We start from the raw sequence: 23,705 nt of genomic DNA, 5'->3' as shown, positions 1-23,705 counted from the left end.
TTTATCGATAATTCGTACGAATTTTCGAATCCATTCATGCCAAACGATTAGGTATCTTCTCAGCTTGCACAATATCGAGATAGAGACCTACAAAACACATTTTTTCTCTAGTAGATGCCTTGTTGTTTATTTGTTGATCTTTAGTAGGTTCGGTACACAGTAGGAAACTATAAAAATGAAATGGCTCGAACACGAATATAGTCTATCATTCTTATTGTATTTCATTCGGCGTATTTCCTCTTTTTATATTGATAAAGTTTCTAGTTTGGAATTCAATACAGCAGTCTCTCCTTATCAGTTAGGTTTATTAATGATCATACAGTGTTTTTTCTCGCGTCTCTTTTATACTGCACGTTTACGTTATTAATTTTCATTTCTCACACTTTCTAAATTTCATCGAGTAGGTATTGTAGAAAAAAAGTAAAGGTACTGTGTAAGGTATCGCGATGATGAAGGGCGAATTTCGTTGAGCTATGAAGAAAAGTAATTGTTAAGATTCCTTTGAACATGATGTATGGTTCGATGATTTTACAATATTTCGTATACCTAACTTCTACTCTATGATGAACTCTTCTGGTCAGTTCATTGGAACGAAAGAGTCAACGAGTATAAATTTTGATAGATATCTCAGTTTCAATTATAACATTTAATGTAGTGATATTTTTGCACAGGTTTCTTACTCGGAATTTATTGGTGTTGAGAATGGAATTTTTTTCATTAGAATAGATTCATAGAATTGAATTGGTATATATTTTCGACTACCTGGCAAGGGAAGTGTTCCAACCAGCACAACAATTTTTGAATCGGACGAGGGAAATCCATGGGGGACTCCAAAGTATACTATCAGCCAAAATTTCATGTGCTGAAATTAATTTTTCGATATTTTGGCAAATTTTTGAAAATTCAAGTTTGGTCTAAAAATGAGAGAAAATCAAAATTTTACCAAATTGACATAGAAAGCTGAAATTGGGTTTGTACCCTATTTTCAACCCCTGAGTCGATTGGTAGTAGTTTCGAACCTTTTTGGAGCCTACAACGAATTTTTTCATTTTTTTCAACAATGATTGGCTGAAGAAAATTTTGGATTTGAACCTGCATGAAATGGTTTTGGAAATATGTACCTAAAATCGATCATCGAATTGGTGACAAAAAAAATGGTAAATCTGAGTTTAGGTATCGATGCTAAATTTCATTGTCACCTTAGTTACGTTTTCTTTTTTCAAAATTGGAGAGTGTCTTGGAGACTCCAGAATGGTTTGAAACTATGATCAATCCATTCGGAAGCTTGAAAATAGGGTTCAAACCAAATTTCAGCTTTTTTGGCCATTTTGGTGAAGTATTGATTTTTTTCCATTTTTAATCTGAAGTGGACAAATGAATTTCCGCTTCTAAAATTAGTAATGTAAGTAGTTGATGAAGTATTTTGGGGTCTTCTATCAATTTCTCACTGTCCATTTCGAAAACATTTGTACCTGTTGGGACACTTCTTTGGAACCTTGAATAAATTTTTATGATCCAGTTCTCCAAAAAATTTCATGAAAATGTGTATTTGAACCTGCAGAAATTAATTCTATAAAAGTGATCCATACTTAATCATGAAATGGTCAGGAAAATAGTTGGTGTTTTTTAGGGCACAAAAATAAAAGAAATTGCTTAGGGAGATTCCACAATGATTGGCAAATGTGGGCATTCAATTTAGGAGGTTTAAAACAGAATATAAAGCAAATTTCTGTCTCTCTCTGTTTGATGAAATAAAATTAAACTGTCCAATGGTTCTGCAAGTCCTAAAAATCATGATTTTTTTTTCAATCAAATTATCAATAATTATAATTTCTCCTTTCCCTGGAATTTTGAAAAAATTTCGTAGAAAAGGACTCATTTGTCGACTTTTTAGGACTTGAATTACACATTTTTTTTTAGAGCTTTTACCCTCGCTTCGCTCGGGCTATTTGCTCTTCTTTTTCCAAATCAGAAACTTATTGTTCAAATTTGATCATTCGAATTTTGAAAAAAATTTTAGCAAAATAATAAACTTCTTATAAGTTAGTAACTCATCACACAAAAAACATATTTTTTTATATCTACTGTACTTTAAAAACCCGCCGTCGTCTTATGTCGAGGAATTTGGTATGTTTTTTTCAAATGTTGTTTTAATTTTCCATTAAATTTTATTGCATTTTTGAAAAAAATTGTATGTTGAAAAAAGTTCTTTATTCGCCCAATTTTATTCCATTAACAATAACCTTTAGGTGAAAATGAAATTAAAAATTGAAACGATGAAATTATATTTTCGACATACGTTTGCTTGAAAAAAATCTTGAAATGTTTGAAGACATCAGAAAAGCGAAAAATTTTAGTATAAAATTTTGCCTCGTTCACCCCCCTCCCTTCTCTTAACAAATCCAAGTGTTTAAAAATTTTCTGCCAAAGTTCTGCTTTTTCATTTTAAAATTTTGTTAGACACCCTGATTATTGAAAAAAAATTCTCAAATTAAAAAAATTTTGTGGGCGACGTATTCTCGTATTTTGTTAAATTATTTTTCGAGACGAATTCATTTCGCCGGTATTATGATACCCGCATATACAGAATAAATTCTTTTTTAATATTGCAACAATACGCTTCGAGCGTATTATAGTTCGGTTTATTATTTTATAACGTTAGCTCATTTTTCGTATCCTTTGACTCGAGGCTACGTAATTTTTTTCGCCGTCAAAAATTTCTCTCTTACGTATCACTCGAAGTCGTATTTTTAGTGGGAATTTTCCATTAGCAAATAGCGTCTTCGCTTTCGTTGGCTTTTCACACATGTGACGGTGGTTTTATACGATTGTACGAAGCTAGACAGATTGTACTATAAGGTGGCGTTTGAAGCATGCGCGTCATCGGACCAAGGCTATACGTTACGTATCGCGTACACACGGTAACAACGTTTGAAATACGAGTAATGGTATTTTATTTGTTTCAGTCCATCCGCTAATCCAAGTACCGAACCAATTAGTGGGAGCACCTTTGGATAAGCCGGTTACATTACAATGCATATCAGAAGCCTATCCCAAACCGATAAATTATTGGGAAAAAGAAGAAAAATCAGGAAGTACGAATCACTATGTATATATGTACGAGTACGAGTGTAGAACATAGCGCATACAACAATAAGTTGAATAACGATATTAAATTCGGAGGCCCGTGCAGTTGAGAGTTGACAGATAAACGTTGCAAATCATTAATTCGCCAAAGCCGGCAAACGGTTACAAACTTATAAATAAAAGATCGGGTCGTCGGTGTAAAGGGCGGCAGCAAAAATTATTCGCAAAATATGCAAATCGTGTTACTGTTACAATGTACGCCATGGGTACAATGTAGGGGTTACGCTAATGTTACCTTCAGATACATATCTGTATCGCAAATTTTACCACGGCGCGGCGCAACGCCGCCACCGGTCACCCATTGTTTTATATTATAGCCAGTTGTCCCTGAAATTACGTTGTTTATCATCGTACAACCCTAATTGTTCTAAAAACACGTCGACCTGCATACACGTGCATATTCCTCTACACCCTGAACAACAAAATGCCACTTGTGCTTTAATTAAGTTACTCTGCGGCCGCAAGATTCGTTGCTTTATTCAATTAAGCGTGTAGAGTGTACCGAGTACTTCGCTCGTCCTCTCGTCCTTTCTCTCTCTCTCTCGAGTGTAATTTTAAATATTTCCGATTTTCAGTCGTGTCAAAATTTACAAAATTGTGAAAATGAAAGCGTTGAAAAAGGCCATAAATCAAGCCGAATCAGTTTGGAAATGATTATTCTCGTATCAGGCTACTAGGTGTAGATGGAAGAGGCCAAGTTCACCTCTGGCGCAGAACTGAAAGATAATGGATGTGTGCGAAATATAGGAAATGGACTTGTGCTCGAATTTTTATACTGAAGTGTGAAGACTGCAAGTTGTTCCTTAGAGTCTAAAAACTACCATGGTCTAATTTTTAGATCGCCAACTCGCCCCTAACCCCTTCAAAAAAAGTGAAATAAGATTCAAACGTATTTACCTGATAAACCTCACGTTTTTAGATTCATTCAAAGATGTACTTAATTATGAGTAAAATAAGTACACAAAATGCATCTCATCAAGATAGTAAAACATAGTTCATATTTTTTTTATCCAGGTGAAAGAAAACTGATTTTTCATGCTTAAATTAGTTAATTTAGGTCGAAAAATTTTTCTCGCAAGTCGCATGTATGATGAAAGACGCCCATCGGCCCATCTGCGTCATCAATTTAAAGGATAAAATTTGTCAATTTTCTTACGTTTTAATTGTGTTGAAAAATTGAATTACGCAATTTTGCAATTTTGGGAATCCTTTGAAGCTTCTTTCATTGCCCCATCGAACCAAAATTTGTAATCTTATGTTATTTATTTTCAAGGGTGTGCTGGGTGTGTAGTGTAAACCATTTAGAAAGATCGTTTCTGTGATTGCGCCGGGTAATTGTCGTTTTTTAATAAGCTACAGAACAGCTTTTAGCGGAGAAAATATGAGGGAAAGGGAAGGAAATGTGGAACTTTTCCTATACTTCATGTACACATCTCATCTAGCAAATTTTTAAATCGATTACGTTTTGCTCAACTGTATCTTACTTCTAAACATGAATTTAAGTCTAGTAGTTCAGTCGAAAGAAAGGTCAGGGCTTCTAAAAATGGCTCTGGGCAATGTTCAACTTTTTAAATACCTACTTTGAAATGATAAAACATGGAAAAAATTGGTGAATTTCGTGCAAATTCAGGTTCATGATATACCTAGGTGGGTGTCGTATTTTTCTGCATATTAGAAACGTACATATTAGATAACAGCAAAACTTTTCAACTTTTGAGTTGAACGAATCCAATATTGTAGAGGTTGGTTAGCGAAGTCGATGTTGTTGATATATTTTTGTTACATAATAATGGCGGATCGTTTGTACCTTTGGATTGGGACTGTTGTCCTATCTGACTACCAAAAAAATAAACACCCAAACAAAATCATGTGTATATTTTACAAAATTTACGCTGTGCAAGAAGTGATGTTTTGATGACATCATTACTTCATTAGCATAAATTGATCACATATTTTTGTTTTTTTTTTCACACAATTTTCAAATTGTTGGCTGTTTTTGAAAGAATTTTGCTTAGGCTTTGATAATGGCATAGTAATGCTTGAAGAAAATTTCAGTTATTTATTTAATTCAATTCCTGTAATTTTCTTCATGCATATCTAACCTCTGCCAACTTAGGAAGGACCCATCACCAAGCTTTATTAAAACACCACAGACTTTTTGTACATGAGCTTTATACATTTCAAGAAGTCTCTTTAATGCCACAATTACTTACTTGATTTTGTTTGCAACATTGGGAAACTAAATCACCATATTTTTTTTTCAGCTTTGTTTGATCTTCGGACAATTTATCATAATCTTTACAAACATCCACAAAATCCTCATTGAGGGCCTAAACAGATACTATCAACTGACAATACTGGCAGCCCCATCAAAAAATTGTATTTTATCCTCCTAGCAGCCTGGTGTAAAACTAGATTTGACCACAAGCATCTGATTTGCTGATTTGAATCTCGTGGACATGCGGGATTCAAACCAGTTATAAACCAACCAAATAGAGCATTTTTGATAAGAGTTAGTTTCAACCTAGGCTGTTCAGATGCTCAATGTATTTTAAATGGAGTTGCTAGTATTGGTAGTTGATGGTATTTAACCTGGAGCATCCAATAACCTCTGTTGGGTGTACAGAGGCGCATTACGTATTTAGCTGCTCAAAGCTGATTAAAAAAGCCACCCTTCCTGTCATCATTGAGGGATTATGGAGGGGGGCAATGGGTGTCTTATTTCCCTCGCTGAAAACAAAACTAGGATAAAAACTTTTATTTTTTTTAAAGTTGAAAACGACTGTGCTTATATTAGCCTATCCACTAAATTAGAAAATAGGTAAAACAACAAAGTTAAAGATGAGCAAAATAAAAAACACAAAATAAACAAAAAGTTGGAACATTTTTTTTCGAGATTTTTGTTCTGAGAAATCGTTGATGATATCTTCAATATTTAAAGCCTGGTACACATTGATCCAATATATTTGACAAACTCGATTTGTCAAATTGATTAAATTCATCAAAATATATTTGGTTGCATGGAAAGTCAAATATATTAGATCATGTAAACGCTCTGATAATCTAAGTTTTTTTTTCAAATTTTCAACGTTTTGTTGATCGATGACACCAATTCTGAAAATAGAAATTATTTTATATTTTCAGAATTATTTTCAGAGTTGGTGTCTATGGTGTCTCAGATCAACAAAACGTTAAAAATTTGAGAAAGACATCATCAGAGCGTCCACACAACCGAATATGTTTGATTAAATTCAATTTGATTTGACAAATCGAGTTTGTCAAATATATTGGATCGTGTGTACCAGGCTTAACAGCATTGTCAAATCCGCGTTTAAATGCAGTATAGTTAAATGGTTCAGTCTGTCCTCATTCATGCTGCATCTGAAAGGACTGTTTATTCGTTTCATTGATGAAACGATCTATCTGCTCTACAATTTGTAGCAGACATTGATAAAAATATACGCTGAATTATTTCAGTATTCGGATACAAGTCTTTGTGCATTAAAATGAAATCATAGAGTGCTGCGAGAGGAATTTTTTCAAGTTGTAATTGTTTCAAATGGTGCTTCAAAATCGTCAATTCTACTACGAATTCTTCAATATTCTTTTTGTAAATGTCGATCAATCTCTTGGCTTTTTCTTCAATTAAGTCTATCAGAATCCTATTTGGCAATATAATCAACAGGGCGGCACAAATGTGTAACAAATTTATTTTTTACCTTGAAAAATTTGCCACTCCTGCTTCTAGTGCCTACTGGATAATGCGCCCCTGTAGAGTATAAATTTATCAGAAAAACAAAGTTAGGTACTTAATAGTGATAAAATAAATAATTACAGTTCTTTATCCTTTTCCAAATCATTTATTCTTTTCATAGCTTTGTTCAATTCATTTTCGAGGTCATTAATAGGATGTATCCAAACATGTGTTGAAACCTCCTTTTTGGTTTTGTCTGTTAGGATGGGGTCTGTTTCATCTGTTGTGAGTTCTTCAAACTTGTCACTGGGGGGGGGGGGGGATTTATATTATTACTATGAATATTAAAATTTGAAATACTTGATTGATGAAATTAATTTACTTTTTTGATTTAACTTCTGCCTCAAAAGTCTGATATGGCCATTAATTAATTAAAACCAATGAAGGATTTTCAATTTCATCATCCTCATCCGAGAAAATTAAATTAATAACATTATTCAAAACCATTTTTAATCATGTAGGTATTTATTTTACAATTAAATAATCAATTTACAAAAACAAGGCTATATTCCAGAACCATTCTGGCTAATTGTCCTGAATTTTTTGAAGATCGTCCCATAACATATACAATAAGTAGGTATTATATTCTTGTAATTGTTCAGCTTCAGTCTCATCGTGTGAAATATTTTCATGAGATGTGACATACAACAGCTGAACACTGCTTAGACGGCTTTCTAGGTATTTTGCAGTTTGACAAAAATATGCCGGCAAATTAGGAAATATTATATTAGGTACAGCGTCTGATTTAAGAGGAGGGCAATCATATTTCATTTAGTGTATGGTACTATCCTTCAATTTTATTTCATTATAATGCAAAATATCGCTTTCCAAAAAATGTTTTTCACATATGCTATCAGTCTCTTTAAACCCATCTCTCGGAATTTTTTGTTACCTACCATAACTGCAACAATTATTCCTCATTTTTCTATTAGCAATGCACCTACAATAAGGTAGATTGAAATTATAATTTACTACAATATCCCAAGTTTACTGAATATTACGCTTTGTAACTCAGGCTTGTTGGTCAAGAAATTGAAAAGAAATGAACACACTTAATTTTGATCCTTTTTTGGCTACAGTTTCAGGGTATGTAAATGTAACAGCTTCATTGTGTAACACATGTAACACAAATGTGTATACAGACAGTTGGTGTGTATAATAAACTTCATTGGTAGTTATATTAGGGCAATAATCATTGTTGGAGTAATCCATGCAAATAGCCCAAGAATCACTACTACCGCTACTATCAAGTCTTGCTTTATGCTTCAATTCCTAGCATGCATTCGCTTTCACAAGATGATCATCATAAATCAACTTTATTTGAGCTGAGGAATGATGGACATAATTATCACCCATGCTATTCAGTAGTTCATGTTCTTCGGTAGTAATTTCAGGGTTCTTTCCTTTTTCGACGAATTGTTTGTATTTAATGACCGCAACATAATAATCACAGGTGCTACACGTATCCCTAAGTACAGGGGCAGCCAAATCTAATTACTTTCCCTCAAATTCGAAAAAAATTTCTCAAAAAATCGAAGTTTTTCTTTTTTTAGTTTTCTATGAAAAGGTTTACAAGTAGAGTAAATTCATCACGACAAGAAATGTTCAGAATAAAATTCCCTTTCGAAAGGGTAGTACACTGATAATTCTTCTCATCCTTCCCCACCTAGATGAACCAAGCTCTCCCCCCCCCCCCCAAAAAAAAAGAATATATCTAGGTCGAATCGAAAAAGTGTCCAAATGAAAGTTTTTCTCGGAACTCAATCCTCAAATTGCCCTTGCTATGAAATTCCATTTCAAAGCAACCCTTGTCCCCTCAAATTTGGAAAACAAATATTTTTGAAAATTATTGACATTTAACCCTTTGATATTTATCAATCTACTTTTTCGTTTTCAACTTTTTCCTTGAAAATTCTAGAAATTTGTCTGTGGAACTTCTCCTAGACGTTAAAGAGTTATAAATATGTTTATAATATTTTTCAAAAACACTGATTTCATTTTTCCAAATTTGTGGGGCAATTGTTGCCTTGAAATCAAATTTCATAATAACTAAAATTGTACGGGTTACGTTCCCATGAAAAACTTTTATTTGAACATGGTTTCGATTGGACCAATTTTCGTCGGCTATTTTAGGAGGAAAGAGGGGGAACTTGATTTACCTGGGTGGAGGCGGGATGAAAGAAATCATCGGTATGCGACCCTTTCAAAAAACATTTCATTCTGAACACTTTTCGTGACGATGAATTTTGCTCAACTCCTAAAACTTTTCGTAAAAACTGAGAGATGAAGAATTTTAATTATTTTTTGAGAAAAATTTTCGAATTAGGAAGGAAAACTGTTGCCTTGAATGAAAATTTTGTAAGAACAAATTTCAAATTTCTCTATTGTAGCTCACAGCGTTCGCTGTATTTACAGTGTTATGTCAGGGTAAAAATAAACATAAAAAAAATACGAAATTTTCACCGTACAGAGCTGCCAATTTTACCCTTTTTGGAAGAGTTCGGAGTGATCTAGTTGAATACCTGAAAATTTTGACACAGAAATATCTAGCTTTCACTCGTTAATTTCAAAATCCTAGCTGAAAGCCCGAGTACCTTCAGTTTTTACCTTCATACCTAATATTTGTCATGTTGGTTAATAAATCGATTTTTTAAACCATTTTTGAGTTAAGAAAACTGGGGATCGGTGGATCAAAATTTCTAATATGTATTTTGCGAGTGGTGTGTGAACAAGGCCAAGAATTCACGAGTCTGCCATGACAACCTTGTACCTATTTGATTCGCCTCGTAGCTGCATTCTCGAAAATCGTGTTAGTTCTGAATTTCACTAATCCCCTTCCAATATTATTTTTTTAGATAACATGCTCGTTCATGATAGAAAAAAATACATTATCAGCGAAAACGTAACGAACGATTATACCTTCAGATTAACTCTGAAAATCGTCAAAGTGAAAAAAAGCGATTATGGTACCTACAAATGCATATCAAAAAATTCCATTGGGGAATCCGAAGGTGTTATCAGAATACACGGTAAATACATACCTTACCTACCTATTAATAGCTAAACATCTTTAAGCATCCTGTAGTTAACTTCGGTAGTACCTTTAATATGAGAGTAACTAACGAATATCGAATCTTATTACTGGCAATGCTTTTAGAAATGGACCCAGCTACTCTAAATACGAAGAATGAACTAGACTATGAAACTCCTAATAACATAATGGTCTTCAAAGAAAACGAAGCTTACGACGAAGAAACCGAAGATGATAATAGTTTACCATTTGGCAACAAAACTAAGAAACTAGTCAGGCAGGAAAAATCAACTTCAACCAGAACTGACTATAAATATTTCTCCTCTATTATAATACCATGTATAGTGTTTTGCTTACGGAGCAAAATTTATGTATAATAACAGTTATACGAAACGTTTTCATTTTTTTTTTTTTTTTTCTATAAAACATGTTTTTATAAAAGGCATATTACATCTAACTATAGTAAAATCGTCGCTTTGCGAGATGTTTTTTTCAAAATGTAAAAAGCACTACGTATAGTGACGTGTGATATATTGTTTGATAATTTTTGTGCTGACACAGCTCCAAGTTTTTTTTACAAAACAAACAATTACCTATGTATTAAACAAAGAATTAATTTACCTTATCGTATTTTTGTTTTGTTTTGTTCTGTTTTTGGTTATTGTGCTACTTTGTGTAAATTATTAGAACGTTTTCTGTTATGTATTTGCTTTATCTGTTTCTATTTTCTATTTGTTGATTACGTATGGTAATTTATATTTCCGGATTAGTGTTTTCATTATTTCTGTTTATCGTTTTTTATTTTTTATTTTTTCATCTCATGATTTCTGTTTTTAGTCCAGTGTCTTGGTTGAGACGATTTTTATCATTAAGTCGCGTAAGTTGTTTATACATAGTAACAACCGCATTAATGAATTGATATAAGTATGATATTTTTAATCGCGACATGTTTTTTTTAATCTTGTACCTATCAAAATATGTCAACATTTAAAGTTTTTTGTTAAATAATAATATTGATAAAATTGTCCACATTTTTTCACAAAGGTGGAAGTGGAGAGTAGAATTGGTTAGGGTGAGTTTTTTACTCAGCTTGCAAATTGAAGGTGCTACGAATAAATGTCGAAAATTTTTAAAATAATTTTATCATGATACCTTAATTTTTGGCGCAGGATTAAAAATTAGAAGATTAGGTATTGAGGCCCAAAAACTTGGCTAATTTATAATTTTTGTGATTTTTTTTCACGCTGAAGCATTTTGAATTTCAGTCTCAGGGGAAAAATTATTGTGCTGAAATTTTTAAATTTTAAAGCAAAAAATCCAATTTTAGGGTAGGTATGTAATTGTTAACTTATGATATTTTTTTCTTGAATTCCGAGCGTAGTCCCTTTAATTGTCTAATGAGGTTAAAAGTGGAAGAATCGTCGAAAATTGAAAAATTGCTAAATAATACGGTAAATTTTGTGGGAAGTCATCATCCCCTCTCCTGTTCATATATTTTTCTAAACTTCTGTTTTGTTTTGTTTTTTTTTCAGATTTTAATGGTTTTGATGAAGGACACTGAAAAAGTGAAAATGAAAATACGTAAATATATAAACAATATGTATTATGAGATAACATTAAAACACGGGGGTGTGAATTTCTAATAGTATTGTCATACAGAACTAAACTATATATTTTCTATCACACGTTTCACAAATAATCGGGTTTTTCCACTGTTGCAAGAAAAGCGTTGTGAGTATAATTCAGTTTTCAAAACTTTACGTATTCTTTGTGAGAATTTTAATTTCAAAAGGAAAAAAAAAGAACACATTGTTTTTGTGAACTTTCTTCAAGTTATGAATATTTCACATTTACAATAACAAGTTGAAGTTGTGCACATTAATTGGGAATTACTGGTTTCTTTGATCAAGTTCACGGAAGATCGCATCGTCAAAATACATATAAAAATGCTTTTTATAGCAAAAACAATAGGTAATATAACGAGTTAACAATTTTGAAAACATTTTAATCGGGCTATCCATCTTTAATGGTACAATTTACTAAAATGGTATTTAGGTATTTATAAAATCTAAATGTCTTTTGAAAGTCGATCGATGTTATTTTTAGTTCTCATTTCACTTTTCAAAGAATAGTACAATTTTAGCGAATCAATAAAATGTCGAAAGTTTTTTTGAAGTTTTTCTATCAGAGAAAGTTAAAAGAAAGGTCACCAGTTCAAATTTTAGAAAATTTTCAAATTACGACGTGAATGTTGATGAGTCATTCTATTTTCATTTTTATTTTTTATTTTTGGAAATTTGAGTCTAAAGTTCGTTCATTTCAACTTGATGAGTTGAAATTAAATGTGATATAGAGAGCATGAACACCTCCTCGATCATTCTAAAATCGAAAAAAGTCCAATCTAAATGAGTATTGTGTGGATTATGTATTTTAAAAAATGCTGCCCGTGGGTAATTTTCATCCCCCCCCCCAACGACTGATGGACATGAAAAATAATGTTTTCAACTTTGAAGATGAGAACACAGTAAGGTTGAATTGTCAAATTTATACTTTTTTCCAATTTTTCATCGTCATCCACTTTGAAAGTCCCAAAATTATATGTTTTTGGAGGCGGGGGATTTGGAATTTCACTACTTTGGCAAAGAGGCTCACTTTTAATCGTATCAACCTATTTAAAAAGAGAGAAAAAAATGGCAAATGGTTCAATGTTAAATTGAATTGTTTTGAAATTCTTTTGTATAACAAACAAGATCGCTACGTGTTGCAAATTTTCACATTTACCATTCCAAAAAAAAACAAAAAACAATTCATTACTCTATTGGAAGTTTGAAACTTGTTCATGAATATTTTTTTTGTGTTTCACTAAGAAGTAGTAAATCGCTCCAAATTTTTTTTCCTATTCTATGTAAATGTGTGAATTTTCAAAATATCATTGTTTTTATTGAAAAGGAATGCAATTACATATTAAATTTTGACCAAATTTCTGTGAGAACAGATTTCGTTGGAAATGAATACCTACCACATGAATGCTTCACCTCATCATGAAATTCAAGATCATCAACGGTGAAAAATTTTTACTTTTTAGGTACCTCACCATGAAATGAGGTGATGAAAAGCAATTCATTCAAAAATTTTACAGGACTTAGAAACACGTTTAAAAAATTTCTTGATGGAATTACTCAGAATCAGAATCTATGAAAAAAAAAATGATTCTGTTGGAGACCTGAGTAGGTACCTACCTACATTTTCAAATTGAGAAAAAGTAATTTTGTTAGATTAATTTTAGGATTATTAGAAATAATTTTGAACTCCAGTTAGATCAATAAATTCAGAAAAAAATATTTCTCAGATATTTTTATTCATCTTATCCCGTAGATCTGCTTGCTTCATCAAACCGAAAATAATTTTTCAGCGAGAGAACGACATTTTAAAATAAGGTGGGGTCAATCGAGAGATGTGTCTTTCTAAAATTATTTTCAATTTTTTTATGGTTCCGGGGGGGATGAGGGATCACCCTTATATAATTTTTTTGAAAAATCTGGAATTTTAGAAATTCACTACCTGCCTGATATCCAACTACATAAATTTGGAAATTATGAAAATTTCTGATTGTAGATTTTTCAAAATCATCAATCAAAAGACATTTTATCGATTTCAAAATAAAAAACAAACAAAAAAAAACATAAAACGAAATAACAAAATTTATACAAACCGTTGACAACGATATTTAAAATTAAACTAATTAACATAATGTTTTTTTAAATACATATACAAATAAATTACACTACATTCGTCATATTCAACATAAATACAAATAAAACTTATTTCATGTTACAAATTTCAGGCGATAAATGAATCGCTTAAATTACTTGTCAAGTCTGTTCTCGAAATTAAACTTAAGGAAGACATAAAAGCTCTAATTAGCCAAAGAAATTTTGGAAATTAGTATCATTTGGCCTTAAAAATTAGGTTTTTACAAATGACATTTCTTTAACAAAGTACTACTGCCGAATGTCGCCTCATCCTCACGAGTACTTTTTAAAAAAATATCACAATTTTAGCGCAAAAAAAAACAATTTGTAGTGAACCGAGCAAATGACAGAATTTAAATGGTATTTTTTTGTAAGGTTTCAATTCCGTTCTGTGGAAATGGATTTTCGTATAGGTTTATACACCTTTTTAAATTGATATGGTTTCTTTTTTTTTTATCGAGTTTGCTTAATTCGTCCGTTTATCTGATATGTTTAAAAATGTTTGTGTACGTAAGGAAAGAATTGGAGAATATTTCACAAAATTTTGCAATAATTCAGTCTTATTTTATAATACTTTACAATTGTTCATTTTGTTCACTAATTCGAATCGATTTGTGTTTTATAATGACTGTGGCGACGCACCATTTACGTAGGTATAATATCTCGATATCGAGATTATTGCCTAAGCGCACCATTGATTATAAACAAATACCAATCATTTTATAACAATGGGGGCGATGAACTTGGAGAGCTTAATATTCTCATACCCACTCGTTGCTTGTGGGATACGTACTTAAAATTCAGTCGTTGAAAATTTCCAAATGCTGAGTTGAAAAAGAAATTAGGTATTGATTGTATAAATCAAAAATATGTACAGGTTTTTCAAATTGTCGTAGTGTAAAGAACCCTACTTAATAATAATACCGAGTAATATAAAATGATGAATTCGTGTAACGAGGAATTTGACGAGCTTAAAACAGCTCCATTATTTGGTTTATAGGCGAATTTAGGATTATACTCGGTGACTGATTGACTGTTGTAATTCTCATTTGAACTAGATTGTGAAATGGAAGTACTTTGGATATCGGTGTTTATGTCATTATTGTCTAGGCTATTATGACTCTTCGATGACTTGTGAGGAGTTTTGGTGCTTTTATGGTGAGGCGTGTGCTTATGTACGTTTGGTAACTCTTTTTCTTTCTTTGGTGGGTAGTACGGTGGCGGCCGAGTTGAATGCACTGGAAGACTTATTTCTGAAATACGATCGAAATGATGAATATCATAACTACCTATACTGATACTGAACGGAGAGTATGATGAGGTAAAAAAAAAATTACCTATTAGACGAATTTTGCCTTCGGCTCGACCTATTGTGTTTTCTGATACACAGGTGTATTCGCCAAAGTCCCTTTTATGGAGTGATTTTATTGCCAACTCCATATCAGTGGTGTATTCGTTGATTGGAGTTTCAGTTATGTTCACTCGAGGATTTGGCATGATCGGTTCACCTGTAAAATGCAATTAATTGAAAGGTATCAGTAAATCTATTAGATGATGAGAAAACACATGAACTGAATAACGCCTTTTGAAACGCAATATGCAACATTTCCTTTTCCCATGTGTTAATATGTAATATGTGCAGCAAAGAGTATAGGAAAATTGACTCTTTATCATTGTTTCCTAGTACACAGTTGGAGATGGAGGGAGGGTGGCAAGATGTTCTACCTTTTTGGAGAAAGTTGAATGGGAAAAGATGGCAAGAAATTTGTCTGCAGATCTCAAAATGACTTACAAAAATTTCAGCTTTCTTTGATTCAACCTTTTCTCTCGGCTTACTCTTCGAAGAATTTGAAAAACTGTTTTTTTGTTTCTTGAAAATGAAATGTTTTTTCAAATCCAAAAGCATCATTGGTAATGATTCTTAAATTCTCATTCTGTTTTTGATGAGGGCATGAAATATTCTATAACTTCAAATTTTTTGCAATTCCCTTACAAAGTTGGGAAATGGTCTAAAGATTTGAGCTTTTACAAAAATCGCGATTTTCTTGAATATTTTTCTCATTTTTGAAATACTCGTATTTTTTCGAAAAGATTGCTCAAAATACATGCTCCATTTTTAGTTTTTTTTTTTTTTGAATCCTTAAAGGTCATTGCAAGGGAAATGAGGTTTTGACCCCTTCTATAAAAATTTTCTTTAAAAAAATTATGTTTTTGAAAATTGAGTTTCAAGCAAAGAATGAACGCTAATACCGTCACTTTTCATACATCTCTCTCAAAAATCAAGGGTGAAAATTTAACACCATTTAGTTTTTATGAGTAAAAGTGACTAGGCTACAATACTTTTCAAAAATGTCGGTCAATAATGAAAATACTAAGTACGATATTTTCCGTTTTTGAAGCTAAACGGACAAAATTTAAGTGTTTTTTCATTCGTTTTCCTTCTTTCAGAGCAGAGAGAATCCAAAAACTTTTCCAATATAATTATTTTGGAAGTTGAAAAAATCTCTACAAAGCCCTTCAAATTTTGAATAAATTTTCCTATTTCACGTTTGACTGCGTGTATTGAATGACTCTTAGGCTGAATGCTCTTTCAAAGGAATATTCAAAGAGCATTCAAAAGCACCAACTTACACCACCTAGTGAAATTTCAGCTGCCTACTTCGGTACTTCCAGTTTTCGATCTTTCGCTAATTTTTGAAAATCCAAAAGCTATCAAAGAAGCTACTACATAAAGCCATAATGCGAATTTATAGAGACAGAATTTTCTTTGGGGCCTTTTTTGTGAGATTTTTGGTGAAAACTGGTTAATCGAAAATCTGCAGAAAGATTCGAAACAGCTTGAAACAACCGTAAATGATCGTCTGAAGTTCAAAAAAAGGTACAAAGCCCAAAATTCAACTTTATAGTCCACGAAAATTAACATTTTAGCTGAAAAATAAACGTTTATTCTGAAAAATTAATTCCAAAAAATTTTTTACCACTGTAGAATTTACTTCCCTCTTCAACATTTGCTTGTGTTGCGAAGGCGTAGTATGCTTCCTTCGGGCGCTAGGGGGTAAAATGGGGGGGGGAGAAGGGGCTTAAATTCGATTTTTTTTTAAATCGACCGATAAGTATGTCGAATCATGGTTTCTGAGGATGCTGAATTCGAATTTTTGGGTCGTTTTACTATTAAACTCACATTTAGACCCGTAGGGGTTGGAGGGTGGAGGAATTTACTTTTTTTCTAAAAATTCACCAGTAAGTCAAAATCTAGGCTTTTGAGTACGCTGAATTCGAATTTTTTAAGTTGTATTACTTTTTTACTTCAAGTTCAGCTCGAGGGGGGGGGGAGACTGGGTGTGAAATTCACAATGTTCAAAAAAACGACTAATTTGTTGAAATGTAGGTTTCTGAGGACGTAGAATTGATTTTTCAATCCATTCAGCCTACCTATCCTCAATCTACAGTTTTTCAGCATTTTAGTGATAGTGTCAGGAAAAAGTTGAGTTCCAATTGAAGAGCTCTATTCCAAAGTGGGTAAGTCATTTTTAAAAAAAAGCACGTTTTATGGAGATTTTTACTTCAAAAGTGGGTTAAGTGATTGATTTTTCAAAGTAAATTTTTTTGCAAGCAATTGTTCTATGTCCAAAGAAAGGAAAGGTGCACCGACCTTTGGAAACAGAACAAATTTCAGCATCAAAAATTTTAAACGAATTTTTTGGCGAAAAAAATGACTTAATCCACTTTGGAATAGAGCTCTTCAATTGTTCGTTTTCTCGGATGATTTTTTTCAAAATATTTCTGCCCAAAAATTTGAATTCAGCGTCTTCAAAAACCTAGATTTCGAGATTAGTCGATTTTTTTTTATTTCAAATTTTACCCCCTCCTGCGGGGACCAATTTGAGTTTAAACGTAAAATTGCTCAAAAATTCGAATTCAGCATCCTCAGAAACCTAGATTTTGACTTATTAGACGATTTTTCGAAATAATTTGAATTTTAGCCTCCTCTCGACCTACACTTATTTTACCCCCTACCGCGCGGTGCAAGCGTGTTATGACTTTGCGACTAGAGGAAGTGTTGAAGAGGGAGGTAAATACTACTCAACGGTGTAAAAAATTTGGGATCAATTTTTCAGAGTAAAATTTGTAATTCTCCTGGACTATTTAATCCTCAATTTGATCGTTTTTTCATAAAGAACGCACTGGATTTCAATTTTCAGAAAATCTAAAAATAAAATTTTGTGTTTGAATTTCATTTTAATGACCACAAGTATTAGATAATCTTTCAGTTTTTTTCTTACTGCATGTGTCTAAAAATTATTCAACGATTTGCTATACAATTCTCTTCTTAGTAAGCATGTGTTGAATTAATATTGCAAGTACGAGTAGGTACTTGATAATTTTGAGTTTTAAAATATCCCAGCTTTCAACTACAAAAATGCATTAGTATAGGTACGTATATTCAACATTCAACAACAAAAATTTAAAAAAAAACTTTCTGAACGTTACTATGCAATTCGAAGCACCGAAGTGTGTGAAAGTTTGCATTTCATTCGTTACTGTAAGCATCAAAATATAGGTACTCATTGTCGACTCTTGTCGCGACAACGACTTTATTACTTTCTGCGAATTTTCCTTCCTTAAAAAATTCATGAAGGTATCGAAAATTACTCCGAGTTGCAAAATTAAAGCAATTCATTTTCAACTTTTCACCGTTGAACGTTAAAAACTAAAAGGTAGCAATTATCAGCCTTATTTTCCGGCTAATTATGCTAATGTTGACAAAGTTTAGGAAAATGTTACTCTTTAATGAAGAGGCGACGTTTTCATTGTTTAGTTATCGTTGTTTAGTTAACGGCGCCATCTATGAGACTTTCCCAGAGCTACCACCAAGGTGGAACGAATAAAGAATAATTTTCTAAAGCTTCGTCTAAAGCTAATAGCTTGGCATTGTGAAGAATATTTGATGTGTTTTTTCCTCCTCTATAATACGTACGAGTATAAGGGAATTACACGCTGATATCAGGTGGTCATTTACCTCTATTATTGAGCCATTGAAATGTAGCTTTTGGAGAAGCTTCAACTTTACAGCTAATTTTCACGTCTCTGCCAGCTGGTGCTCCGACATGGTCTTTGTCCACTTCGACAACTGGTTTAACTGCAATGCAACACGAATTTATAGAATGTTATCTCCAGTCTTCCTAATGTAAATGTTGTTGACCGTTATTTATGTACTCTTGTATACTTACAATTAACCCTTACAGTGAACCTTTTACTCATAATAGGCGGAACTGGGCTTTTGGCTAGACACAAATATGTTCCCATATCAGATCGATTGACTTTTGACAGAGTTAAGTTTTCGCTGACCACTACATCTCGGAATTCTGTAACAAAAATTCCATTAATAAACTTGGGCAGTTATTAACAAAGTTTTGTAATTTTGTGTTGGCCCACAGTACAAGCTGTGAATGATAAGAGAGCACACAGTGGTTTACGTTGAAACTATTTCTTTGTCGGTTGCTTACGTATATACTATATACCTTAACTGAGACTTGAAGAGGCCACTTGACGTATGAGGAAAATAGTTTACAAAAGTAGCCGACGATTTTGATTTATTGTAAAGCTTTTAGAAAATTTGTACACGGTTCGAGTGTTCGTTGATCTCGGTGTTTTTCATCGTCCTATTGTGTAAATGATTTTTACTTCTTCGCGTGTTTCACTTTCTTGTATTTTTTTACAGAGAAGGGTACGGTAAGTACACGGTTGCTATCATTGACGAAAGAAGCAATTCTATTCGAACTGAGTGAGTCTTGAGCCCGTGTATTAGTTTTAATTAAGAAGAAACGAGCGAAAATCCTTTTGTGGAAAAGTTTCCGAGTAATGTTTCGCGCCGAATCGTTAATAGAGTAGAACTCGATTATTTAATAAACATTTGGCGCGACTGTGGGGTTACTTTAGTATCACGTTATTTTCATATCGATGCGAATAAGGAAAATATGCTAAAGCCCGCACGATGTTTTGAACTGCGACAAAATTTCAAATATGCTCTAGTCCCATAAAATTAAAACGTTTCTTAGACGCGGAAATTCTATTTATTTATTTTTTTTCATTGTTCATTCATGCTCTATGCTTGGAAAAAAATCTACATTTATTTGGTAATAACATCGTCGATGCATCGATTAGGCATGTTTGAAATAAAAATAAGTAATACAGAAAAGAATTGCAGATAGTTTGTGTGGTATTAAGGGGAGGGTATAGTATCCCATGATGAAAAAAATTCAGCAATTTCCTGAAAGAGAAATAAACGAATCTGACTGCACTCCCTCAACTGAAAGGGGGGGGGGGTATTTTTTGATCTAGGTAGTAGGTCTAGGTACCTACATATGTATAGTGTTTCTCTTTTCAAGTTACATAAAGCAATAAACAAATACATATTAACAAAATCTCGATAAGGTTTTTTTTTTTTGAAAATATCCAAACTTTTGACCATTTACACGGTTTTTAAATTTCTAGAAATAACTGAAAATGGATGAATTTAAAATATGTAGGCATACAGGATGAATCCGGAGTAGTCTGGTTGAATTCAAATGTAGATAGTACTCGAGGAGACGAACAAAAAAAGTTATTATGATAAGTTGCCTATCTTGTAAAATGAAGGGGCTACGTGCTCCGGAAAACCGGAAATTTACCTATTTTGAAAAATTCATCAGAAAAAAGAAAATGTTTGAATCATTCAAATGATGCCACTAACCCATAATACTCAAGTGGACGAACAAAACATGTTATTATGGCCAATTGCCCATCTTCAAAATTGAAGAGGCAAGCACAATTTCAAAACTCAAATTTGGGCACTCAAAATTTGGAAATTTTGAATCAGGGTTGCCCCTTCAATTTTGAAGATGGGCAATTAGTCGTGATAACATTTTTTGTTCGTCCACTCAAGTACTATGGGCTAGAAGCATTATTTAAATGATACAAATATTTTCTTACTGTCTGTAAATTGAAGAAATTACCCCATTTTTGAACTAAAATTCACCTGTTTTGAAAAATTCTTCTAAAATAAGAAAATGTTTGATTCATTCAAATGACACCCTAACCCAAAGTACTCGAGAGGACGAACACAAAATGTTATTATAACCAATTGCCTATCTTCAAAATTGAAGGGACAAGCACAATTTCAAAACTCAAATTTGGACACTCGAAATTTGGAAACTTTGAATCAGGTTTGCCCCTTCAATTTTGAAGATAGGCAATTGGCAATTATAACATGTTCTGTTCGTCCACTCGAGTACTATGGGTTAGTGGCATCATTTAAATGATTCATACATATTCTTATTTTTGATGAATTTTTCAAAATTGGTAAATATATAGTCGCGGGGAGCCCGCATAGGTATCTATTGCACCCCCCCCCCGTCGATCCTCCGGAACAACTTTTTTCTTGAAAGGGGAGTCCTAAAAAACATTTCTAGCCCTTGTCATCAAAAAAAAGTGGCTCTGCTTACAAAATGGCAGCCATTTTGATTGATAGGTCAGCCGAAATCGCAGATTTTGCGTTCCAACATAGGACTTAGCATGAAATTTTTTAAACCGTACAAAGGTAGATCGAAAGAGCAGGCAAAAATTCATCACCTGTCAAAATTTCAAGTGCTAAAGTGCCTTTTTCGATTTTTGGTGAATTTTCAAAAATCAGATTTTGGCCAAGTGTAAGAAAAAAAATCAAAATTTCACCAAATTAACCTAGAAAGTTGAAATTTGGGATATACCCTATTTTGGACTTGCCAAATCGATGAGAAACTGTTTCAAACCGTTTTGAGCAGTTCTGTAGCCTCCAGCAGATTTTTGAAACTCGAAATTCCCACAAAATTTCATCAAATGGTGTTGAAAAGCCGAAATTTATTCTGCAAACTAATTTCAATACGTTACGAAGTCGCGACTACTGGTGGATTTCAAGTCGTTTTGGAGCCTCCAGCGACTTTTTGAAAATTACTGGAGCATCCTGTAGATTTTTGAAACTTAAAAAATTTCCCAAAATTTCAACAAATGGAGATGATAAGCCGAAATTCATTCTGCAAACTAGCTTCAATACGCTACGAAATCGACTGCAGGTGAATTTCAAGTCATTTTGGAGCCTCCAGCGACTTTTTGAAAATTACTGGAGCATCCTGTAGATTTTTAAAACTTGAAATTTCACAAAATTCCAACAAATGGAGTAAGAAAGCCAAAATTTATTCTGCAAACTAGTTTCAACACACTACGAATTCGATTGCAGATGGATTTCAAGTCGTTTTGGCGCCTCGAGCAACTTTTTGAAAGGTTGTATGGCGTTTTTCGGATCATTGAAATTCCCAAAAGTAGCTGGAAGCTTCAAAACCATTTGAAAGCACCGTGCTGTTGATCGAGTTCTTATCGTATTGAAATTAGTTTGCGAAGTAAATTTCAGCTTGCTAATTCCATTTGATAAAATGTTGTGGGAATTTCAAGTTTCAAAAACCTGGTGGAGACTCCAGTAATTTTCAAAAAGTCGCTGGAGGCAGAATAAATTTCGGCTTTCCATCACCGTTTGATGAAATTTTGTGGGAATTTCGAGTTTCAAAAATCTGCTGGAGACTCCAGAACTGCTCAAAACGGGTTAAAACAGTTTCCAATCGATTTGGCATATCCAAAATACGGTATAACCCAAATTTCAGCTGTATTGGTCAATTTGGTAAAATGTTGATTTGTCTCCTCATTTTTGGCCTAAATTTGATTTTCAAAAATTCACCAAAAATCGAAAAAGGTAATTTAGCACTTGAAATTTTGACAGCTGATAAATGATTTCGGCTGACCTGTCAATCAAAATGGCCGCCATTTTGTGAGTAGGGTCACTTTTGTTTGAGGACAAAGGCTAGAAATGTTCCTTAGGACTCCACCTTTAAGAAAAAAGTTGTCCCGGATGATCGACGGTGGGGGGGGGGAGTTGCAGTAGATTCTTATGCGGGCTTCTCGACTAATACTATTTTTTGAAACTGAGCCATTTTTTTCTCAAAGCAGATTAAGTACGAGTAGAAATCAAAGCAAAAAACTACGATTTTTTTCGAAAATGACTTTTTTTATGGCAGTTTTTCCTCTTTAGGGACACCTCTAGGGCTAAATCTTTTGCTGAGTTATTTTCAACTCAAAATCAAGAGTCGTTTATGAAATGATCAAAATGATCTGACCCTTTTTTTTTTACACAATTCACCTTAAAGCAGATAATTATTTTCAAAGTGCTTGTCGAGTATTTCGTTAGCATGATAATATGTAAAACAAGGCGAAGGTCAATTTATAAAAATCTGCAAAGGTAAAAATTACAAAACCTGTCAATGGTCGACTATTAAAGAGTATTTTCCCCCGTACTATTACACTTATACAAAACGTTGTACTACGTTGGTAAAAATAACACGCAATTTCTATCGAACGATAAAGTCGAGTATTTTTTTTTAGGCTTTTTGACAAAATAATACACATTGTTAGCGTTTTTATCAAAAGATTTGAAAATGATTTTCGCACAAAAAAAAACTACAACGAAACGTCGACCGTAAAATAGGTGTAATTGGATGAAAAAAATAGACAGAGAAGGAGCGAGAGAGGAGAAAAAAAAGCGTAAAACGTATCACTTTATTGTGACCCCCGCCTTTTATACGCGTTATCGATACGCCTCGAAAGGGCGAAAAAGAAGTCGGAGTTAATTTAGTCGGTGGAATGCGAGCCATGTAATAAGGAATGCCGTCAAGCCATGGCTGGCATAGCGTTTGTTAAAGAAACAATGCAGATTACAAACAGACGGAACAATTTAATTTAGCATTAATAAGAAACATAAGTAAGCAGCGTTGGAAGTTATTTGAGTGCTGCAGGAGAGGCGGGTCTGGGTAGGGTCTCTTAAATGTTATGGGGGAACAGTCGACGGAAAATCATTGCAACTTAAATGTTTTGCAGGGGAATTGGAGGGAATATTGTTTATTGCTTCGTTTTGGGTTACTTTTTGCAGATGGGCGAGGCGAAGCGAAGCGAGTATGAGCTC

At 33.1% G+C, this 23,705-nt stretch overlaps 2 protein-coding genes across 4 annotated transcripts in view; one reads left to right on the top strand and one right to left on the bottom strand.

The window, feature by feature from the left end:
* The window catches only part of LOC135835772 (lachesin-like), a 201,284-nt gene extending 190,325 nt beyond the window's left edge, over positions 1-10,959 (top strand). For both annotated transcript variants that reach the window (XM_065350195.1, XM_065350193.1), the window contains exons 9-11: positions 2,967-3,095; positions 9,757-9,930; positions 10,059-10,959. In XM_065350195.1, the coding sequence (XP_065206267.1) occupies positions 2,967-3,095; positions 9,757-9,930; positions 10,059-10,309 (554 nt within the window). In that variant the 3' untranslated portion in view covers positions 10,310-10,959. The remainder of the gene's footprint in view (positions 1-2,966; positions 3,096-9,756; positions 9,931-10,058) is intronic.
* Positions 10,960-11,518: 559 nt separating this feature from the next.
* LOC135835771 (lachesin-like) overlaps positions 11,519-23,705 on the bottom strand; it is a 112,475-nt gene continuing 100,288 nt past the window's right edge. For both annotated transcript variants that reach the window (XM_065350191.1, XM_065350192.1), the window contains exons 6-9: positions 18,916-19,050; positions 18,705-18,824; positions 15,022-15,192; positions 11,519-14,937 (exon numbers count right to left, since the gene is read on the bottom strand). In XM_065350191.1, coding sequence (XP_065206263.1) covers positions 14,567-14,937; positions 15,022-15,192; positions 18,705-18,824; positions 18,916-19,050 — 797 coding nt within the window. In that variant the 3' untranslated portion in view covers positions 11,519-14,566. The remainder of the gene's footprint in view (positions 14,938-15,021; positions 15,193-18,704; positions 18,825-18,915; positions 19,051-23,705) is intronic.

The sequence above is a fragment of the Planococcus citri genome, chromosome 2 (assembly GCF_950023065.1).
Source record: "Planococcus citri chromosome 2, ihPlaCitr1.1, whole genome shotgun sequence".
Lineage (NCBI taxonomy): Eukaryota > Metazoa > Arthropoda > Insecta > Hemiptera > Pseudococcidae > Planococcus > Planococcus citri.
Note: the sequence above shows the minus strand (reverse complement) of the source record. Positions and strands in the feature narration are given on the sequence as shown.